Source organism: Anastrepha ludens, chromosome 5 (assembly GCF_028408465.1).
Source record: "Anastrepha ludens isolate Willacy chromosome 5, idAnaLude1.1, whole genome shotgun sequence".
Classification (NCBI taxonomy): Eukaryota; Metazoa; Arthropoda; class Insecta; order Diptera; family Tephritidae; genus Anastrepha; species Anastrepha ludens.
In genome coordinates this window covers 27,877,134-27,899,515 of record NC_071501.1, presented here as the reverse complement: position 1 = coordinate 27,899,515, position 22,382 = coordinate 27,877,134, and the positions used below count along the sequence as shown (strand labels likewise).

The window sequence follows — 22,382 nt, the reverse complement described above, 5'->3', positions numbered from 1 at the left end:
AAATATCAATACCACTACCAATTCCAACACCAATCTCAGTACCAAAATTAATGTCAATACAAGTACCAGTATGAAAACCAGTACCAATACCAATGCTTATATCAATACTAGCAATCAATAATATGGCCAATATCAATTCCATTGCCATTACAAGCCCCAATACTAATTTCAATGCAAATATCAGTATCACCACCACTACCAGTAGCATAAGAGGTACCAAAAGCAATAGAGGTACCAATACCAATACCACTATCAATAAAAATATCATTACCAATACCAATACCTTTCAATTTTAACTTTAATACCAGTACCAATACCCATGCAATGCCAATTAAAATAACAATAGCAACACCACTACCAATAGAAATATCTATACCAATACCAACTACACCATTACAAACACCAGTGCCAATACCAATCCCATACAAATGCCAAATCCAATAGCAATACCTGTAACAGTACCAATACCAGTACCTTTCTTTATAAACTATTACCAATATAAAGGGTTTTTCAATAAGAGGTGTTATTTTGATAAAATATCAATGGTTTCGTTGCTTGTGTGGCACGTAGCGCCGTCTTGTTGAAAATAAGCGTTGTCCAGATCAATACCATCCAATTCCGGCCATAAAAAAATCATTAAGCATCTCTCCATTTGTGGAACAACATCAAGACGCACGCCACAAATAGGAGGACGAGCTTGGCCAAGCACCTAACAGAAGTGTACGCGCCAATTCTTCAATGACTCTGTCGGACCATAAACCGCACCAAACAGTCACACGTTTTGGATAGCGAGGCTTTTCAACAATAACTCTTGGATTTTCTGAGCCCCAGGTCCGACAGTTTTGCTTGTTGACGAAGCCACGAAATGGGCCTCATCCCTCAAGATGATTTTTGGATCTAATTCCGGATCATTTTCATGCATTTCAACGGCCCAATCAGCAATCAGCAAAGATACGACGTTGTTGATAATCGGCCGGCTTGAGTTCTTGTGTTAACAGGAATTTATAAGCCTTAAGGTCTTATGCATAATACGGTGTAATGACGTTTGTAGAACGCCTAATTCCAAAGAACGACGAAGAATGGACAAACCTGGGTTTTCGTCAACACTTTCGGCTACAACAGCAATATTTTGGGCTGTTCTTGAGCGACGTGCACGGGTTTTATTCTTCACATCACTAACTTGTCCCAACAGCTCGAATTTTTTCACCAATTTTTGTATTGCGGTCCGACAAGGTGCTTCACGATGATCCAAAAATGTTCGTGTTTCACGAACCGTCTTTGCCAAATTTTCACCATTTTTATAGTAAATTTTATTAATTTCAATGCGTTGTTTAAGCTTGCATCGTTCCATTTTTATTAATGGCGTCGTTTCTACTTGTCAAATACCAAAAAATGACAGCTTCGAAAGTGACATCTACCGAAATAGCGGGCCATTCAAAATAACACCTGTTATTGGAAAACCGTTTAGTTACCTAGGTATACCATTACCCACACCAATGTTGATGTATTTTGGATGTACAGATTCACACCAAATCAGCGATTGAGTGAGATCAGAAAAAACTTAATTGCATTACCAATCCTGGCATTGATTAGTGTTTCTCCAGCAGATTCAGCGCTTAGCTATTATTAATAAATAACCAGAAGAAAGCTTGTACACAGACTCCATATTTGCCCCTGCTTCAATTGTGTCCTACTTGGACAGCTCAACGCAATGGCAATTTTTTGAAAATTACCAAATTCTTGCAGCCAAAAAGTTTCATACAAAGGTGTTCTGCCGCAATGACTTCCTACTACAATAATTTAAGAGCAATTTAAACAACTTCATTAAATGTCATATTGCGCTTAAGTTTATGAAGCGCTCAAATATTTGTGATAACTTATAACTATGAAATTTATCATAATTGGACGCTTAGCGCGTTTTTATCACTACTTAAATTGGCAGAATTTTTTCAATACTACGCACATAAACTTATTTCCATTAAAAGGAATTTTTGTTGTTCTTTGCTATTCGAATGACATACTCGACTAGATCCTGACTCAATCGTACTTAGAATGCTGCCGTTCATCCTCTTTGCCTTTTTTCATTAACAGCACATTTCGTTTATTGTAATAAATCGCTTTATGATTATTCACTTTCTATAATGTCAAGGCAAGAATTACTCACTGTACGCTCTTCATTATCTATTAACAACACTTCCCCTCCTCCCCTTTTAAGCTCCTAGTTGTTCCGTAACACTAAGTAGATCTTATTTCCTTTTACTTGCTTGAATCTGCAATAGCCGACAATTACAATAGAAAATTTGTGCATTGAATTGTATATTAGATATCCACTTATACCAGTGAACAGCGCCTAAAAGCGTACTATTCGCAAAACACAATAACAAATGTATGAGAGGAGAAAAAATGTTCCCTTTTTCCAATAAAATAAAGGAATAAAGACATTGGCAGTTACACAAATAAAGAACTCACTTTTCAGTTGATACAAAAAAAATACGCGAATTTTCCTTTAGTAAGTATCGAAGTGATTGAAACAATGGGGGAGCGGGCAAATATTTAGCTTTTTTCTAATTTTCCCTTTTTCCTTTTCGAGCACTCCGTAATTTTGCACCCACTCTGGCACACACACACATACACATGTATGTGAGTTTAGCTCACATAGGCATCGCAGTGTTTTTGGGTTTATTGAAGGTTTGGGTGGCAGTCAGTTGACGGCGTTGAAAACCCGATCGAAATTGTGTGAGAAAATAAAAAATGGTTAAACTAACGCATGAGCGACACTGATGCGAATTTCAATTTAAATTATACGAAATCTATGTGTTTTTTTTTTCTGCTCTTATTTTTTAACTGTTTCACTCTTGATTCGTGAACCGCCTGCACATTTCCCCCCAACCAGTTTGCCAATAAACGATTTTCATCAATGGCAGCGACAAAACGTTTAAAATTTGCACAGACAATGAGAAATAAATAAACGAGGAATCGGCAAAAATCTGCATAACGGGAAATACAAATACAAGATGCTGGCTTAAGCCGGCGTTAATCGAAAGGGAGGGAAGGAGGCAGTGGAAAAAATCCATCACCAGCCCGAATTTGTGCAAACACAAAAAGAAAAAAAAACGTTAAACGAATAGCAGAAATCCGTATTTGCAATGAATGCCGTTCGATTACAATCATACCGCCTGACTGCGTGGATGTGGGTGATATTTATGTATGCCAGACGATACTTATGCATGTGTGTGTGTGTGTGTGTGTTAAGTAGTAAATATGTATGTATTGGTGTGCTAAGAAGCCGATAAATGGAGACTTTCATTCTCGTATTTCTTTCATTTTCGTGAGAGATTTAAGCTTTAAGAGATGAAGAAAATGCCGGGTCGAAGTGATTAAAAATACAAAAAATTATCTGGGTATATATGGAATGTTATATGTTTTGTATGCAGCGTTTAATGGAATCATGAACTGTCGGCGCTGCCGAAGATGATTCACTGATTTTCGATTTGTTCTACTTCATTTCACTCAATTTTATTTGTTATAAAGAGTGGTTAAGTTTCAAGGGCCGGTGTTGATTTTGAATAAAATACAATTTTTATAGGAAATTATTGTCATTTCTCTTTATTATGAGAATATTGGTATGGCTCAATTACGTATGGAACAAAATATTGGTCAAGTGGCCGCCGCGGCCTCGGCGGCACACCTCTATCCGATGGTCAAAATTTTCGATGACGCTAAGGCATAATTTAGGTTCTATACCGTTAATGTGCCGAATTATCTCATCCTTTAGCTCTTGAATTGTTGCTGGCTTATCGACGAACACCTTTTCTTTCAAATAACCCCAAAGAAAGAAGTCCAACGGTGTCGTTGACGTCTAGGTGTGGTTCACATTTTAAAATATAAATAAATTTTTTTTATTCTGTTGTTATATTTTAAATGCCTTTATGTTTATTTTATATATAAATATTTATATAATTGGCGCGTACACTCTTTATTTAGTGGGTCGTAGAGCTGCTCCTCCTATTTGTGGTGATCTTGATGTTCTTGCCACAAATGGGGAGACTTACAGTTTTAAGCCAACTCCGAACGGTAGAGGGCGCTTTTGCGTGGCAGAAATACACGCGGAGGTTTGATTGCTGAAGAGCGACCACTATTAACAAAAACTGTGTTTATAATTTTGCCGTTTCATGCTCGGAGTTTCCAACCCGTGCACTGCCGAATGATAGTCACGTACCAACCAGTAGGCTACTGCTTTTATGAGGAGCTTTTTCATGGCAGAAATACACTCGGAGGGGCGACTGCTATTCGAAAAAACTTTTTCTTAATTTTTTGATCTTTCACCGAGATTCGAACCAACGTTCTCTCTGTGAATTCCGAATGGTAATCACGCACCAACCCATTCGGCTACGGCGACCGCCATTATTTGTTTTATTATTTTTTGTGGTATTTTTATTTGGTGTAAATTTTTTATGACATTTTAATTGCGATAATTTCGTTTTCCATGTTTTTTCACTTAATTAATATTTAAATCAACTTTTTAGCATTTTAATTTATAGTGTTGCATTTTATTGGCAATACCATATTTTATAATAATATTTACTTTTTTATTTTAGTTTTGGTATATTTTATATATTTTTTTTTGTATTTTTATAATTATTTTAAATATAATTGAATAACATATTTTTTGTGCATGTCGCCATTTGCTTTATAATTTTTTATTTTTTATTTGCCTTATAATTTTTTTTTTTTTTTTTTTTTTTTTTTTGTTTTATTTGCTTTTTGGGAAATCATTAGTGATTTCGCGGAAAAGGTTCTTCGGATAAAACAGCGGGATCTGGACGCAGGCACCTAGGTATAGACCTTTGTAAGATGGCACGCCACGCTGAAGTAATGCGAAAGCGGTTCCAGGATGGGCGATGGTTCCAAACGAGGAGGAGTTTTTTTAGTCTACGGGCAGTCTTGACGATGCATTAGGCATTTTAAGCTTCCTCATCCGCAAAAAACAATATTGTAATTTTTAATAATTGTATGCATTTTATTTGATTAGGCTTTGTTATATTTAATTGAATTAAATTTTTTTTTCGCTTAGTATTTCATTTGGCATATTTTCTTTTATTTAATAACAATTGTTTCTCCTCTATTTAATTTCATTTTATTTTATTTCCTTTAGTTTTTATTTTATTTCTCTTTCTCTTGTTTAACTTCTTCAATAACTTTCGCCACGTTATACATTACCGGCACTCCTTCCTTCCCTTAACTGCTCCCAAAATTTCTGCGGATAACCCATAAAAATCCAATGATGATATTAACGCCTGCTTTAGCTGTTAACAGATACTGGCGGTCGTAATTGCTTTTTATTTGATTTTCTATTTTAGTTCAAAGCTCATGACAAGGGGAAAAACCTCCCAAAAAAGTGAACAACTTATCTTATACAATATTAAAATTTTCGGCGATAAAGTTTTCATGGCCTTAAAAACTGGCACTTTACGCCTACTTATCGAACTACAATGTTTTGTGGGTTTCCGCTTTGTGTTTGTGCGCGGTTGGGCTAAGAGTTTTTAATAGCCTTATTGGGGCGAAAACGCAAGAAACTAAAAAGTGGAATTATCGAGTGATAAATTAGTAAAATATTGCAGTGTATTTAGGCATGGCCTAAAGCCAATATGTGCCACGTTCGATAACCAACTTGGTCGTTAAGCATTTAAAGTTTTTGCTAACTGCTTTAGCCGCTTGGCAGGCAATTTCTGTAAGCTGAAAGAGTTTGCCTTGGAAAAGCTTCTAATAAAATCCATATGTTACTTTTAACTGCTTCCTAATTTGAAAGGCAATTAATATTTGAGTCCATTAGTAGTAAAAATTGCGTATTAGGAACAGCATACCTCGTAAAAAAATTTTATTTATGTATTTTTTAGGCTTTTTTTCATACTCTTGCATATTTCGTAGTTTACATGAAGTTATAAACCGTGTATTCTTATTGTACCAAATATGTATATATTTTAGCTCCACCTTTTTTACAGGATTTTTTAAACTATTTTTCTAAGACTTTGCTACTATAAGAGCAGTTATTGTATATTTATGCTGATTAAGTTAAAATTACCTCACTTTTGTGTGGAAAATATAATAGAATTTTCTGTGCGATTATCCGCTTATCCTAAGTATTTTCTAAAGCATCAACTGCGATCTCGTAACCTAGACTAATTTATTAACAACCAATAAGACGCAAAGCTAATAAATAATGTAAGAATTTAGTGTATCATTATTCATTGATTGAGCTATATTATATATTTAACGCCTAAGTGTATGCTACACTAAAACTAAAACTTTAATGCCAAAAATACCATTAAATCCGAGCGATTGTGAGAGAATATAAACTACTATGTTTATGATTATTTAATGAACTTTTCAAATTAAAACTACTCCCAAAAAATTAAGTGAATAAATAAATCAGAAGCATACGCCACCATAAACATATATTCATGCAAATATTTAAACCATCCACACCAAAAGCTAATTAAAATATGAATAAAACTAATTTCGTACACTAATTTAATGGTGGTGCAAATAAAAACTAAACAAAGACTTTATATGTGACTATGTAATGATTTAATGATAGATAATAATCAAATTAAAAAACAATATCTTGCATATAAAATAAATTAGTTTATAAATTGCAAAATCAATGCATTAAAAATTAAGTTAAAATCAATGCAAAAAATCAAAAAACAAAAACAAAACCAAATGAAACTAATGTTGCTGTGTGTTGCAGATGCAAATTTTTCGGATTTTCCATATATACAATACCTAACACGTAAGTTTTGAAAAGTGTGGGCAAGCAAACTAATTAGTGATTAAGTGACATCTTTTTGTTGTTGCCAAATACCTTGTTGTTATGATCCACTGAGCGTAGGTTGTTGAAAGGCTGCATTTTGTTTTGGAATTATAGAAATACAGCTCGAATACTCAAACTTACGCGTAGTCTGGAGTATATTTTCATACTTTCAGGTGGAGTCACTGGTATTCTAGGCACTTAAAATGTGTCTAATTACGAAAAAAATTTGTTCAAAAGTAAATTCGACCCAGAAAGTTAAAAAAACATATTTTAAAAATTTTATAAATAACATTAAAAAACAGTATACATAAATTTTAAACATTGAATAAATCTCAAAATTATAAATTCTTGTTTCAAACAAAAATTTGTTTTTCGAAAGTAAATTTTATCCTAAAAAGTTAGAAAACAAGATATAAAAATTTTAAAAATAACTTGAAAAAACTGTATACTAAAATTTTAAACATTGAAGAAATCTGAAAATTATATATACCTTTTATCAAATCAAACTTTTGGGTTCAAAAGTAAATTTTATCCTTAAAAGTTAGAAAACAAATTATAAAAATTTTAAAAAACTCACTTCTAAAATTTTAAACATTAAATTAACCCGAAAAAAATTTGTTGAAAAGTAAATTCTATCCTAGAAAGTTAAAAAAACATATTTTAAAAATTTTAAATAGTAATTTTATAAATAATTTTAAAAACCCCTATACTGAAATTAAATATTCAAAATATTGTCCATCGCTTACTACTACTTTTTCCCATCTTTCTGGCAATTCACGGATTCCCTTTGTGAAAAATTCGGTCGGTTTTGCCGCAATCCACGAATCGATCCATTTTTTGACTTCATCGTAATTACGGAAGTGCTGGTCAGCCAGGCCATGTTGCATCGATCGGAAGAGATAGTAATCGGATGGCGCAAGGTCTGGACTATACGGCGGGTGGGGTAGGACATCCCATTTGAGCGTTTCTAAGTATGTTTTGACCACTTGTGCAACATGTGGCCGAGCATTGTCATGTTGCAAAATAACTTTGTCGTGTCTATCGGCGTATTGCGGCCGTTTTTCTCGCAGTGCTCGGCTCAAACGCATCAATTGTCGTCGGTAGACATCCCCCGTAATCGTTTCATTCGGTTTCAGTAGCTCATAATACACAACACCCAGCTGGTCCCACCAGATACACAGCATAACCTTCAGGCCATGAATATTCTGCGCCGACGTCGATGTTGAAGCATGGCCAGGGTATCCATACGTTGCCCGACGTTTTGGATTGTCGTAATGGACCCACTTTTCATCGCCAGTCACAATTCGATGCAAAAAACCCTTTCTTTTGTGCCGTTGAAGCAGTTGTTCGCATGCCATAAAACGGCGTTCAACGTCTCTTGGCTTCAATTCATACGGCACCCAATGGCCTACCTTTCGGATCATTCCCATGGCTTTTAAACGTTTGGAAATGGTTGATTGATCAACTCCCAAAGTTTTTGCAACCTCTTCTTGCGTTTGAGCCGGATCTTGATCGAGCAATTCCTCCAATTCGGTATCCATGAACTTTGGCGGCGCACCCTCGCGTTCTTCGTCTTCCAAGCCAAAATCACCACTTTTAAAGCGTGCAAACCACTTCTGGCACGTTCGCTCAGATAGAGCATGCTCACCATAAACTTCCACCAAGATACGATGACTTTCGGCTGCTTTTTTCTTCATATTAAAATAATGAAGAAGAATTCCCCGCAAAAACACATTATTTGGCACGAAATTCGACATTTTCAAGTGTGGTAAAAATATTGTTGTTTACGCTTCAAATAAAAAACTTATACTGACGTTTGTGCCTTACGACAGTAGCTCTCCAATGAATGTTTGGAAATGTGGATCGATGAAATAATAATCAAGTTACGCCATCTGTTGTAAAACCGCACGAACTTATTCATAGTCCTAAACATTAAATAAATCTCAGAATTATAATTTTTTTTTCAAACAAACCTTGTTGTTCAAAAATAAATTTTATCCTTAAAAGTTACAAAACAAAATTATATAAATCTTAGAAATGTCCTTAAAAAACTGTGTACTAAAATTTCAAACATTAAATAAATTTCTAAATTAATAATTTTTTTTTCAAGAAATTTTTTTTAAAAGCAAATTTTGTCCTATAAAGTTACAAAAAAAAACTTATTAAACTTAAGGGAGACCTCTTATCAGTGGCTACAAAAAAGGTTTTTTTCTCAATTTTTTTCGAGGCGAAAAAAGCGACACACAGGAATAATCTTTAGCATTTATTTGAAGGCATGATTGAAGAGTAATAAACTATTTTTTTACATAAATAGAAAAACAAAATGGCGGACATATGTGGGATCTCGCACAGCTGCTCGTTGCGCGCTAGTAAAACGGCGTGTAAGATTGCGGTCGTAGTTTTCACCTGCAACACAAAAGAAAAATATTGTCTTATTCAGAAATGAAAAAATGAACACACAATTAACTATTGAAAAAAATTGTTTTTCTTTCGCTATTTTTTTTTCAAAAAAGATGCTAAATAACATTAAAAAATGATTTTTTTTTTGTATTTTGTTAGTTAATTAGTTGGGCATTTTAATTATCTTTATATAGATTATCGGTTGATACGATAAAACGATAACTTTCGTCGTTTTTTTTTTTAATCTTACACGTCATTTTCAAAAACATGGTTTTGAGAAAACGTGTTTCAAAGTTTTCAGAAGGTGGACAGTATACTCACACGAGGGACGGTACACAGGCCTCCCAAATCACTTTGAATTCTGCTATAAAATATTGAGGGCATATTCTCCTATAATATTATATATCTATCGATTGCAGTCGATTTTTTGAAGCCGACTGATAAGAGGCCACCCTTAAACAACTCTACACTAAAATTTTCAACATTGAGTAGATCTCAAAATAATTTTTTTTTTTTTCAAAATTCTTTTTAGTTTAATTCTTATTATACTCAAGCCTTATTTAAAAAAAATAGACCACAATATCTAAATTACTTATATCACTTAACATCGAATAGCTTTTTTGATTTACTTTATTTTCCGCCCACATCATTTCATTTTATTTCGCTTCTTAACATTTTAAATTTTCTCTGCACTTTCGTTTTTTATAATCTAGATTTCATTTCAATTGAATTTCTTTTCATGCCCACTCGATTTCATTAAATTTCGTTAATAAAATGATTTCACAACGTGTTGATAATACATCAAACCGTTTTTATGCGAATATTTCTGTCAAGGCGCGCAAGGTGATAAATCATACGACTTTTGAGCAAATACAGGAAATTTATAACTGCCATTTTACAACAGTTTATTTCGCTGATCATTAAATTTTTACTTAAAACTTTTTAATCCCACTTGCACGTTCCCAATATCATCTCATTTGATTAAGATTTTTTTTTTGTACGAGTATTTAATATTAACATCCGACATGCTTGTGTGTGCGTGTGTGTGTACAGCAGCCATTTACCAACTCATCAAAGTAAATAAATTATTTTTACTCTCACTTCCGTTATAAATAATTGTTCATGAAAAATTAATTTCACAATTCGAGTGAATAACCTAAAAATAATAACAACAATACGTAATCATCCAACAATAAACAGGAACTCCATTAAATATTACATACATATAATTTTAATATTACTGGGGAAAATTTAAATTTTATACATCTAAAGTGAAAAAAGTTTTGATATGTAGAGTGGCAATTATGCATATGCACGCATACATACATACGTATGTGTGTGCCTCGGTCGATGCAGAAAGAATTTGCAACGAGATATTCCATAAAGTACCGAACGCGTTTGTTTCGAAAAGTACAAATAACAATAAAATGAAAACAAAAATAAAAATTCGAAAAATTTTCTGTTGCCACGAGCAGCAAAAAAATATTGGAAATAAACGCTGAGAATAATACTGTGAATAAATTCATACACGTATTCATATGCATGCGTTTTTCCATATGTGTGTTTACATATGTATGTGTACACTATGTGCGCGCTTTCTTTGCTTTTCGTGATTTTGCCACGAATTTTCCCACAACAAACAAAGCCGCAAAAGTGGGCGACAATGATGGGCTTGTATGTGTGTGTCTGTATGCACGTGTGTAATATCATTTCCGGCGCATATGCCTTTTGTCCATCGGTGAGCATATTGAGCGCATTTTATGCCATAAGTTACTACTTCTTTTGTTATGCGGGTTTTTGTGCTTACAGCATACCTAGGTAGGTATGTATGTATGTATACGATGTTGTAACCCAGTCGGCCATGCAAAGAGATCAAGTGGACGGAAGTAGGTGAAGTGCTTGGCTTTAATTGGTTTTTTTACTACTATACTTACTTGGTACTATAAGAAAACATAACAACAGAATTGAACGAAACATAATAGAACCGAACAAAAATGTAACGTAGCAAAAAGGAACATAATAGAACATAGCATAGCATAACATAACTATACATTGCATGATCTGTAATATGATAAAAAATCAAACGAAAACATAATACAGTATTTGTGACATAACACAAAATAACATGAAAATACTAAGCATAGCACAACATAACATAGCATAACATAACATAACATAACATAACAAAACATAACATAACAACAGAACTGAACAAAAAATAATACCACCGAACACAAATATAGCCTGGCAGAAAAGAGCATAACATAACATAACATAATATGGCATAGCATAACATAACTATACATAGCATGATCTGTTATATCATAAAAAATTAAACTAAAACATAATACAATCTATGTATCATAAAACAGCATAACATAAAAAACGGTACATTACAAAAAATAGCTTCAATTAGCAAAAAGAAACATAACATAACCAAAAATAATAAAACAAAACTTAATATAACAGAAAATAAATTCACGAAAGTTAACAAGCAACCAAAATAAAACAAAATTGCGAAACAGCACATAACAAATAACATAAAAATATTTGTACGTTACATAACGCAAGCATAGTATAACATAATAGAACTGAGCAAAGGCTCCATAAAAAGAAGTAAAAGCGTAAAAAAAAAAAACGTAATGTAAGAAAAATATCGCATAACAATAGTAAGCATAATATTCCTTGGGTCCAATGGTGGGTCCATTGCAACATCACAGCACATAGCATATAACAAATCCCAAAACTTAATATAATATAACATTAACAAAGCATAAAAACATAACTGACCAAGTAAATAGGTACATTAGCATAACATCACATAAGATACACTAACATGACACACATAACAAAACATAGCAAAACTTAGCATAACAGAACTTAACATAAGATACACATAACGTAGAAAAATGAGATAAACATACCATAAACATAACATAACACAGCATAATGTAACAAGTAGCATAACACAGAAAACCTAACGTAAAACAACCTTACAAGCAAAACATAATGCAAATTATTAAAAATTAACAAAACTTAATGGAACATAAGTAACTTAACAAAACATAACGTAACATAAACTGGCATAACATCTTGAAACCAGACATAATACAGACATAGCCTGAAAAGATTAACAAAGTGAAAAAGCAACAAAATGAAGGGTGGTTAAGTTTCAAGGGCCGGTGTTGATTTTAAATAAATACAATTTTTTTAGGAAATTATTGTCATTTCTCTTCATTATGATAATATTGGTATGGCTCAATTACGCATGGAACAAAATATTGGTCAAATGGCCGCCGCAGCCTCGGCGCCACACCTCCATCCGATGGTCTAAATTTTCGATGACGCTGAGGCATAATTGAGGTTCTATGCTGTTAATGTGTCGAATTATCTCATCATTTAGCTCTTGAATTATTGCTGGGCTGGCTTATCGACGTACACCTTTTGTTTCACATAACCCCAAAGAAAGAAGTCCAACGGTGTCAAATTACAGGATCTTGACGGCCAATTGACATCGCCGCGACTTGGGATTATTCGGCCATCAAATTTTTCGCGCAAAAGAGCCATTGTTTCGTGAGTTTAGCTGTGTGCCAAGTGGCACCGTCCTGTTGAAACCACATATCGTCCACATCCATATCTTCCAATTCGGGCCATAAAAAGTTCGTTATCATCTCACGATAGCGAACACTATTCACAGTAACTGCCTGACCGGCTTCATTTTGGAAAAATACGACCGATTGATGCCGCCGGCCCATAAACCGCACCAAACAGTCACTCTTTGTGGGTGCATTGGTTTTTCGGCAATCACTCTTGGATTATCATTCGCCCAAATGCGGCAATTCTGCCAATTGACGAATCCACTGAGGTGAAAATGTGTCTCATCACTGAAGATGATTTTCTTCAAATATGCATTTTTATTTGAACGCTTGTTTTCATAATAAGCGTGAATACCTTTAACGCGTTGTTCGATTGTCTATCTTTCCATGGTTCAAATTGAGTTAGTCTGAAATTGAAAAATTTCAAATGAAATGCCAAAAAAACCTTGACGTTTAGGTGTGGTTCACATTCAACATTGGCCCTTGAAATTTAACCACCCTTTACATAATATTTATTTTTTATTTTTCTTAACGCATTATTTTTTCACTTTTACTTTCATGGCAATCCATTTATATCACATAAGAGCAACTTCAAGATTTACTTTAATACAAAAGTGAAAATGGAATTTCTCTTTGTAAGTCTACTTGCGTTTCAAATCGAAATGTTGTGTGGCACGCACTTTAATACGCCAAAACATAAATCAGATTTTTTGCAACCGAGCGAAGCGCATTCCTATACAGCCATAGAAAGTACATACATGCATACATTTATATGTAAGTATTTCCACACATAATCCGATATGTTTACTTTTGCTATTAAAAGCATATCTGTTTGTATGTGTGTATCACAAGGAATCGACGCAGCCTGTCACGCTCTGCCATCGGACCCTTAAACGCTTAAGCCAACATAGCGTCATACGAATGCAGAAAAACTAAGCATACACACAGACATACATAACCGTATATAGAATTTTCCTGTGTAAGATCTTTTAAAATTTTTTTTAATATTTACAGCATTTTTTGTTTCTTTTTTTATTTACAATCCGCTTTGATATTAGAAAACCATACACACTCTACATTTGTACTTCATATGCACACACATCCATGCATGCATTCGTTTTGTTGATTTGTTTAGGGACTTAGCGGTAAAGCTTGTTACGTGCTCTTTTCCTGCGTTGCGGACTCGCTGTTGCATGTTTGGTAAAGGTAAAATCCGAGTTTTTTTTCGCTCCAAGTTGTTCATAGGTAAATGTTGTTTGTGCTGAAATGAAATGGAATTAAATTTTTTTCTTTAAAAACCAAAAACAAAAAAAATTGCAAATACAAAGCTGCAAAAATGCACACTTATTTGCCGCTGTATCAGCGCTTGCCTCCTCCATGAAATATAAGGTTGTGATCTTAAATCTTTTCGAAGACTTGTGTACTCAATGATTTGTTTCCATTCACTCTGTGCTAGGGTCGCTTGCTTATTTCCTCACCGTTCCCCTACTCCGTTTTATGTAATTTTACAGTTACTAATTATCTTCTTACCCTCTTATCTTCTGCAGATCCACCGGAGATTATCAAGAAGCCACAAAATCAGGGTGTGCGCGTCGGTGGCGTGGCTAGTTTCTACTGTGCTGCTCGTGGCGATCCACCACCATCGATAGTTTGGCGGAAGAATGCTAAGAAAGTTTCAGGTAAGTAAACATTTGTACATACATAAATGTTTAAATTTTAAGCGAATATTTTTAAAAGTTGGAGTGACAAGGGAAATTTGAACAAAATGTGTAGCAGTAAAATTTGGAAAGAGGTTTCATAGACGGAAGTGAGATCGAAACTTTTCATAAAATTGCTCAACCAAACGTAGCATAATATAACATAGGCGAGCAATATAACATAACATAATGTTACATAACATGACATAATATTACATAAGATGACATAACAAAATATGCCATAATATACCAGTTCACAATTTAAAATAATAGAATGTTACATAACATGACATAACATAACATGGCATAACATAACGTACCAAAGATACAATTTGGGAAATTCCAAAAAACAATTGGAAAACAAAATCTTGCAAATAGGTTTAGTTAATATTGGGAAAGAGATTCTTCATAGCAAAAAATAATAATATATGTTCGTTAACATGGCATAACATAGCACGACATAACAAAGCATGACATAATAAAGCAGTACACAACATCAAATAATATTTACAACGTTACATGACAGGGCATGACATAACATAACATAACATGGCATGACATAACATAACATGGCATTACATAACTTGACATTTGAAATTACAAAAAAAATCGGAAAACAAAAACTTGGAAATACGTTTCAGTTAATATTGGGAAAGAGGTTCTTCATAGTATAAAATCGCATAGCATAGCCGAATCCCTGTGTCTGGTGGCGCGAAAATTGCATCCCAAATACGGATCCACTAAATAGGAGTAACCAAAGACCGTTAATCATTGAGATTCGATAAAGAAAATGGCGCTGGATAGGACATAATCTGCGCAAACCAGCGCACAGCTGCTCCAGACTGGGATTCACAGGGAACACGAAATAGAGGATGTCCACGGGGCTCATAGTGACGTAGCTTGATCGTATAGTCGGAAACCTGACATGGGCACAGGTTAACCCTCCGTTGGACGCCTTTTTTAAAACCTTCGGTTGGACACCATAGTTTGGCCTTCTTTCGTCCTGTTCGAGGATACTTTTCAAAAGGTTATATCCATAAATCGATAAAAATTTAAATTTTAGGAAGCTACTTGGAAGCTCAAGTCTTTAGCAATAATAGGAATATGTTAAATTCACGTGCAAAGTCGAAAAAGTCTACCCACAAAAATCTAAGGGTGAAGGCAAAAGCTGAAAACCGAAATCAATGGAAACATTTGTTCTAGCATTAAGCGCCCAGTGATCGGTGCGATAGCATCATCAACATCATCTTAATATAGCATAACATAGCATACCATAAAATAACATAGCATGAAAGAGACTTAACATCACAAAGAGACTTAACAACACATCAGAAGCCATATTTTTTTTCTCTTGATTAGTCCTATGAGGAGCATAGGACCTCTACAAGGCGTCTCAAACGTATGCGATTAGATGTTATCTCATCTTAACTTTGCCCCGACTTGCGTGTTGTCATGTCGGATCGATCATTTCCAGGTATTCCGGCAGCGGCTTTCGCTTCGTTGAGCACACCAATCTAGGGCCATTCTTGTGAAGAGCGTAGCCTGTCCAACTCCATTTCCTGCGTGTTAGCTAGCGTAAGATAGACTCCTCGTTCATATGCGTCCAGAGCTCTCCATTACTTACTATGTTGAGCCAGAATGATCTGCATACTATCCTCAAGCATTTTTTCGTGAAGCATTGAAGTTTCTTTGTGATTGGTTTCGAAACAAGTCACATTTTACTTTCACATAGCAGCGTCGACTTGACAAATGCATTGAATATCCTGAGTTTATTATATGAAATTTGCGAATTTGTCCAAATTTTTCATAAGCGCCCGAAAGATGATCTTATCTTGGTCAATCTGTTGTTGACGTTTTCCTCTGCTCCGCCATCCACTGCTATACTGCAGCCCAGGTAGCAGAAGCTATCAGCGAACTCAAGTTCGTTGCCGTCTATAATTACGTTGTTATTGTACAAATAATAAGGTATACCTCCTCTTCCATGCTTTAGCAGATTATAGTGGCCGATTGTACTGAATTATGTAATTTTTTCTCGCACACAAGTCCCTACATTTATTCTACGTGTATTCAAGGTGGCGCAAAATTAATCACTCTATTGTAAGATTTATAATTTTTGCAAATGGCGTTGTAAGTCTATCATATTTGGTCAAAATAAAGATTTCAAGCACTCGAAATTTTTTTATTATTTAGTAAAAAAGTTTTCCAAAAACTAATTTCGCGTCACCTTCTATATTCAAAGTCTATAATTTTTGGGAGATTTTATTTTTATTATTAAACGTATAACATCCCCAATTAAAAACCCTAACAATTATATTTATCTATTTTATAATATAGGCACACAATCCCGTTACACGGTGTTAGAACAACCTGGTGGCATCTCGATATTACGCATTGAACCAGTACGCGCCGGTCGTGATGATGCACCCTACGAATGTGTAGCTGAGAATGGTGTTGGTGACGCAGTATCAGCTGATGCGACTTTAACTGTTTACGAAGGTAAGTGAAACGGAAAAATTTTATGTGTTTATGTACATTAATATTTTTGTTATTGAGGTGCCAAAACCTTGTTGCAAATACATTGATTCCACGTCGAATTTTCACAGCATTTCTAGAACAAGTTTTCACAAGGCTCTCATTGGAACAAAATGTACAATACATTAATGAAGTTGCTACCGGGAATTGTGACTAAGTTTTTAAACCTACTTTTCTGCTCTTGAAATTGGTCTGAGAGCAAACAGACGTTGTAACACATATGCATGTGGAAGAGAAAAGTTGAGAGATAAAACGAAAGGCCCACGTTGAAGCCTCCGGCTCGGATTGAGAGGTGGCTTTTGCGATTGCAGTCTTTTAAGTTTTAAGAAATATATCGGCAAACGGCAGCTATCTTAGGTTGTTCAATAAATTTTCCGTAAGTAAGAGAAGGCGTTGCTACTAGCTTGTTTTTTTGTTATTTTGGTACACTCTTCATATGAATGTAAGGGAAGTTTCATTTCCATCTGCCATTTCATTCTTTGTTTACAAGCCATTTAGTATCGAAGTGTCACAGTATTTTCTTCAATAGAAAAAATTTAGTTTCGTGCAGTGAATAAATATTTATTTTTGGAAGGTTTAAATGCAATGGAAATTTATGAACGAATGTTAAAAGGGTATAAGGATTTTGGCCATTAAATAGTAAAGAAGAAAGATGGGTTGCTGAATTCAAACGCGGTCGTACAAGTCTTGAAGACGATCCACGTCAAGGACGACCAAAAACAGCAACAGCACCAGAAATCGTAGAAAAAATACAGGACGTCGTATTGGAAAATCGTCGGATGACTGAAGTATTAGGTTTCAGAAAGCTGGGTGCAGAGAAGAGTGCCGCTTTCGCTGACGATGGAACTAAAACACGATCGAATTGGACTTTCTCAACAACATTTTGAAAGTTTTCGAAAGCATAAAGTGGATTTTGTGCGTCGTTTCAACACCATGGAAGAGACTTGGGTCTATCTCCAAGATCGTAAATCAAAACAAGAAAGAATGGTGTGAACCTGGTTCTTCTGCTCTGAAACGAGTTTGTGTCCAGAAATCGGACAAGGAGGTGTTAGCATCAGTTTTTTGGGATGCGAAAGAAATTTTGTTTGTGGACTACTTGCAAACTGGTAGAAAAATAAATTCTGAATGTTGTTGTAACCTTTTGGAGCAGCTGATGGAAAAAATTCGTGAAGAAGTACCAAAAAGAAAAAAATATTTTTCAGAAGGACAATACTCCGTGTCGCAAAAGTATTTTACAACGGCTGAAATCGATGAATTATAGTTGTTACAGCATCCACCGTATTCACCAGATTTGGCTCCTAGTGACTTCCATCTGTTTGCAGACCTAAAATAATTCATGCGTGGAAAGTGTTTTTCATCAAATGTTGAGTTCATTACTGCTGTGGAAGCGTATTTCGCAGTCCTTCCAGATTCTCACTTAGGGTATGGAATTCATAAATTGGCATCTCGTTGGAGCAAGTGAATTAATGTTCAGGGAGACTATACTGAATAATCAAACGATAAAGTTGTGTTTTTCTTATCGAATCGCAAAACTTATTGAACAACCTAATACCTCCAGGGATGGTGAAAAGAACTCAGATGGTGTTGCCAACATCAGACTGGTAACTGGCTCTCAGCGATTTTTAAGGAATCAGCTGATTTGCTGACGTAAATAGAGTTATGACAGCGGTTTATATACGAAGAAACTGAGATTATTTTAGTGATATATTTACGAATAATTTCAACGCTGCCCCCACCCACGTTACTTCATTGCAGTCTGAACATCACCTGATTGAACAAGCGTAAGAATGCGTGAGAAATGAATGGGCGGGCAGAATACTGTTGTCGAATCACCGATGACGTGGTAGCCGTAATCATAACCCTAGCCGCAGCATTACAGCATTTGTCGATTAGTCATGTCGTAACCATAAACAGCTGATAATGAAGTAGAATTAATGACATTCTTTATGAGGCTTGCACTTCGGCCTCATGGTCTTTTGTGTTATAAAATCTCGGATAATTGTGCAAGTCCAATTCCAAGTCAATTAATTTTTTGTCGTTCATTTCTAATATTCAAATTTTTATCGGAAATATGAAAACAAATGTCAAGTATTTCACAGCTGCTTACAATTACAGGGAAAAGCCAAAATCCAATAGGTGCATACGGCTACGGTTATGGTTACGGCGTTATGGCACCTTGACTCTCACAATTCTGCTTCGGATGGTCAACCCTGTAATCTATCATCTTTGATTGACAGATACTTCGAGAGCAGGAATTTCCGTTAAAGTAAACCCCTTCCAACTCTTCGCTCCGAATGGTATGTGAATAATTTTGTGATAGCTCTGCAACGTTAGACGGCAGACAAGAATTTCGTTAGCATTCTTCCTAGTCTGATAGTAAAAAAGTTCGTGCATTGATTTTAAATTAAATTTTCTACTAAGCGCAAAGTTAAAATAATGAGAAAGCAAACGCATGCCTGGCATATTCTGTAACATAAAAATAAATTAAAAAAAAAAAAAACGTAGTGCAAAAAATTTAACGCAACAACGGAAATGCAAACGGAAAAGCATACAAATTTAAATAGGCAAATATATTTGTATTCACATACACACACACACACACTCTTGTGCACATAGAGCGCCTCGTTTACTAAGTTGCCTGTTTTCTAGCCATACGTGTCTAAGGAAGTTAATTACACATACAAATACAAATATTTGCATGTATAAGTGTATATTTGAGCATATAAAGTTCACATAAACTACTCCAAAGTTGTGCCTATAAACACATACATATGTATGTATGCATGTGTGTAAGAGTACACATATCGCGTCTTATCACTTGATTTAGTTTAGTTTACAAACTGTAAATCGTTTAAGGATAAAGTTTTTTGGTTGTCCAAACCAAAAGCCTAATCAACTTAGATCGTTACCAAAAACCAACAAGCAGGCTAAGTAAACTAAATAACAACAAAAACAACACTAACAATTCTCAGCTTAGCTATGAACTCTTAACCAAATTTGCTTGTCGCTCCCATACCAACGGATTTTAAGCTTTAAGCACTCAAACCAGCCAACAGCTAATCAGCCACTACGAAGACTACAGTTTGTGTAAAACTTTTCAAGTGTGATGCTGTCAAAAGCGGATGTTTGTGTATGTATGTATTAGTGTAAGAAAATACTTTGGTGTAACACATTTATTGTATAGAGCGCATGTTTGTAAGTTTGTAGGCTTCCTAAGTGCCCTCAGTCGGTATATTTACTTGTATAGTGCTAAGCATAGTTTAGCTAATGCTCTAATACGAGTACTCATATGCACATACATACATACACTTGGGTTCAGAATAATAGCAGCGCGCGATATGGTAAGGTTTTGATTTAATTTTTATTTATTTTTAAATTTTAATATAATTTTTTTTGTAATAATTTTTTTTATTATATAGTTTAAGTTACAAGAAAAACCGCATTTTTTTAAATTTCAAATTGGTATAAAATTTGAAAAAATTCCAAAAATGCTCATCAAAATTTTAGACCTTTAGTTAGAATTTAAAAAAACAACTTCGAGTATACAGTTTTATAGCTCACTGAATTATAGTAGGAAAAGTGCAAGCTTGAAGTGGCTCAAAAATCGCGTTGATTTTTGATAATTTTTTGCTAATAGTCTCGTGCATTTTCTCCTTTTAAAAAACTTAGAGTACTCGTTACATGGAAGAAAATGCGAAATCAACGCGAATTTTCGACTGACACAACATTGTACGAAAATTGAATGGGCTACTAAGCTGCATCCTAAAGCTGCTGTTTAAAAATTTGAAAAAAATTTGAAAATGTTGAAAAAAATTATCAAATTTATTTTTAATTTTGTAGAAAGTTTAAAACTGATTTTTATAGTTTTTTCGTAGTATGTATGATATTTTTTATAAAAAAAATGTTTAACTAAAAATAAAAGAAAATGTAAGTAATTTAAAAATTTTGACTAAAATTTATTAAATTTATTTTTAATTTTGTACAATACAAAGTTTTAAACTGGTTTTTATTGTGTTTATTATTAGTATGTTGTATATTTTTTATGAAAAAAGTAAAACAAAAAAAGTTAAGCTGAAAATAAAAAGAAAATTTAACCCCTTACCTAAATCTTTATAAAAATTCTGATTAAAAATTTAAAAATTTTGACGAAATTCATTAAATTTATTATTCATTTTGTACAGTACAAAGTTTTAAACGGGTTTTTATTGTAGTTTGTACTATATTTTTTATGACAAAAAAATTAAGCTGAAAATAAAAATTAAATTTAACTGCATACCTAAAATGTTATAAAAATTATAATAGGACTATGAATAAGTTCGTTTCGGTTTTACAACAGATGGCGTAACTTGATTATTATTCCATCGATCCACATTTCCAAACATTCATTGGAGAGCTACTGTCGTAAGGCACAAACGTCAGTATAAGTTTTTTATTTGAAGCGTAAACAACAATATTTTTACCACACTTGAAAATGTCGAATTTCGTGCCAAATAATGTGTTTTTGCGGGGAATTCTTCTTCATTATTTTAATATGAAGAAAAAAGCAGCCGAAAGTCATCGTATCTTGGTGGAAGTTTATGGTGAGCATGCTCTATCTGAGCGAACGTGCCAGAAGTGGTTTGCACGCTTTAAAAGTGGTGATTTTGGCTTGGAAGACGAAGAACGCGAGGGTGCGCCGCCAAAGTTCATGGATACCGAATTGGAGGAATTGCTCGATCAAGATCCGGCTCAAACGCAAGAAGAGGTTGCAAAAACTTTGGGAGTTGATCAATCAACCATTTCCAAACGTTTAAAAGCCATGGGAATGATCCGAAAGGTAGGCCATTGGGTGCCGTATGAATTGAAGCCAAGAGACGTTGAACGCCGTTTTATGGCATGCGAACAACTGCTTCAACGGCACAAAAGAAAGGGTTTTTTGCATCGAATTGTGACTGGCGATGAAAAGTGGGTCCATTACGACAATCCAAAACGTCGGGCAACGTATGGATACCCTGGCCATGCTTCAACATCGACGTCGGCGCAGAATATTCATGGCCTGAAGGTTATGCTGTGTATCTGGTGGGACCAGCTGGGTGTTGTGTATTATGAGCTACTGAAACCGAATTAAACGATTACGGGGGATGTCTACCGACGACAATTGATGCGTTTGAGCCGAGCACTGCGAGAAAAACGGCCGCAATACGCCGATAGACACGACAAAGTTATTTTGCAACATGACAATGCTCGGCCACATGTTGCACAAGTGGTCAAAACATACTTAGAAACGCTCAAATGGGATGTCCTACCCCACCCGCCGTATAGTCCAGACCTTGCGCCATCCGATTACTATCTCTTCCGATCGAT

At 34.6% G+C, this 22,382-nt stretch overlaps 1 protein-coding gene across 1 annotated transcript in view; it reads left to right on the top strand.

The window, feature by feature from the left end:
* Positions 1 to 6,708: 6,708 nt before the first annotated feature.
* The window catches only part of LOC128865103 (tyrosine-protein phosphatase Lar-like), a 50,954-nt gene continuing 35,280 nt past the window's right edge, over positions 6,709 to 22,382 (top strand). The window contains exons 1-3 of the mRNA XM_054105075.1: positions 6,709 to 6,793; positions 14,358 to 14,489; positions 16,842 to 17,003. Coding sequence (XP_053961050.1) covers positions 6,724 to 6,793; positions 14,358 to 14,489; positions 16,842 to 17,003 — 364 coding nt within the window. The 5' untranslated portion in view covers positions 6,709 to 6,723. The remainder of the gene's footprint in view (positions 6,794 to 14,357; positions 14,490 to 16,841; positions 17,004 to 22,382) is intronic.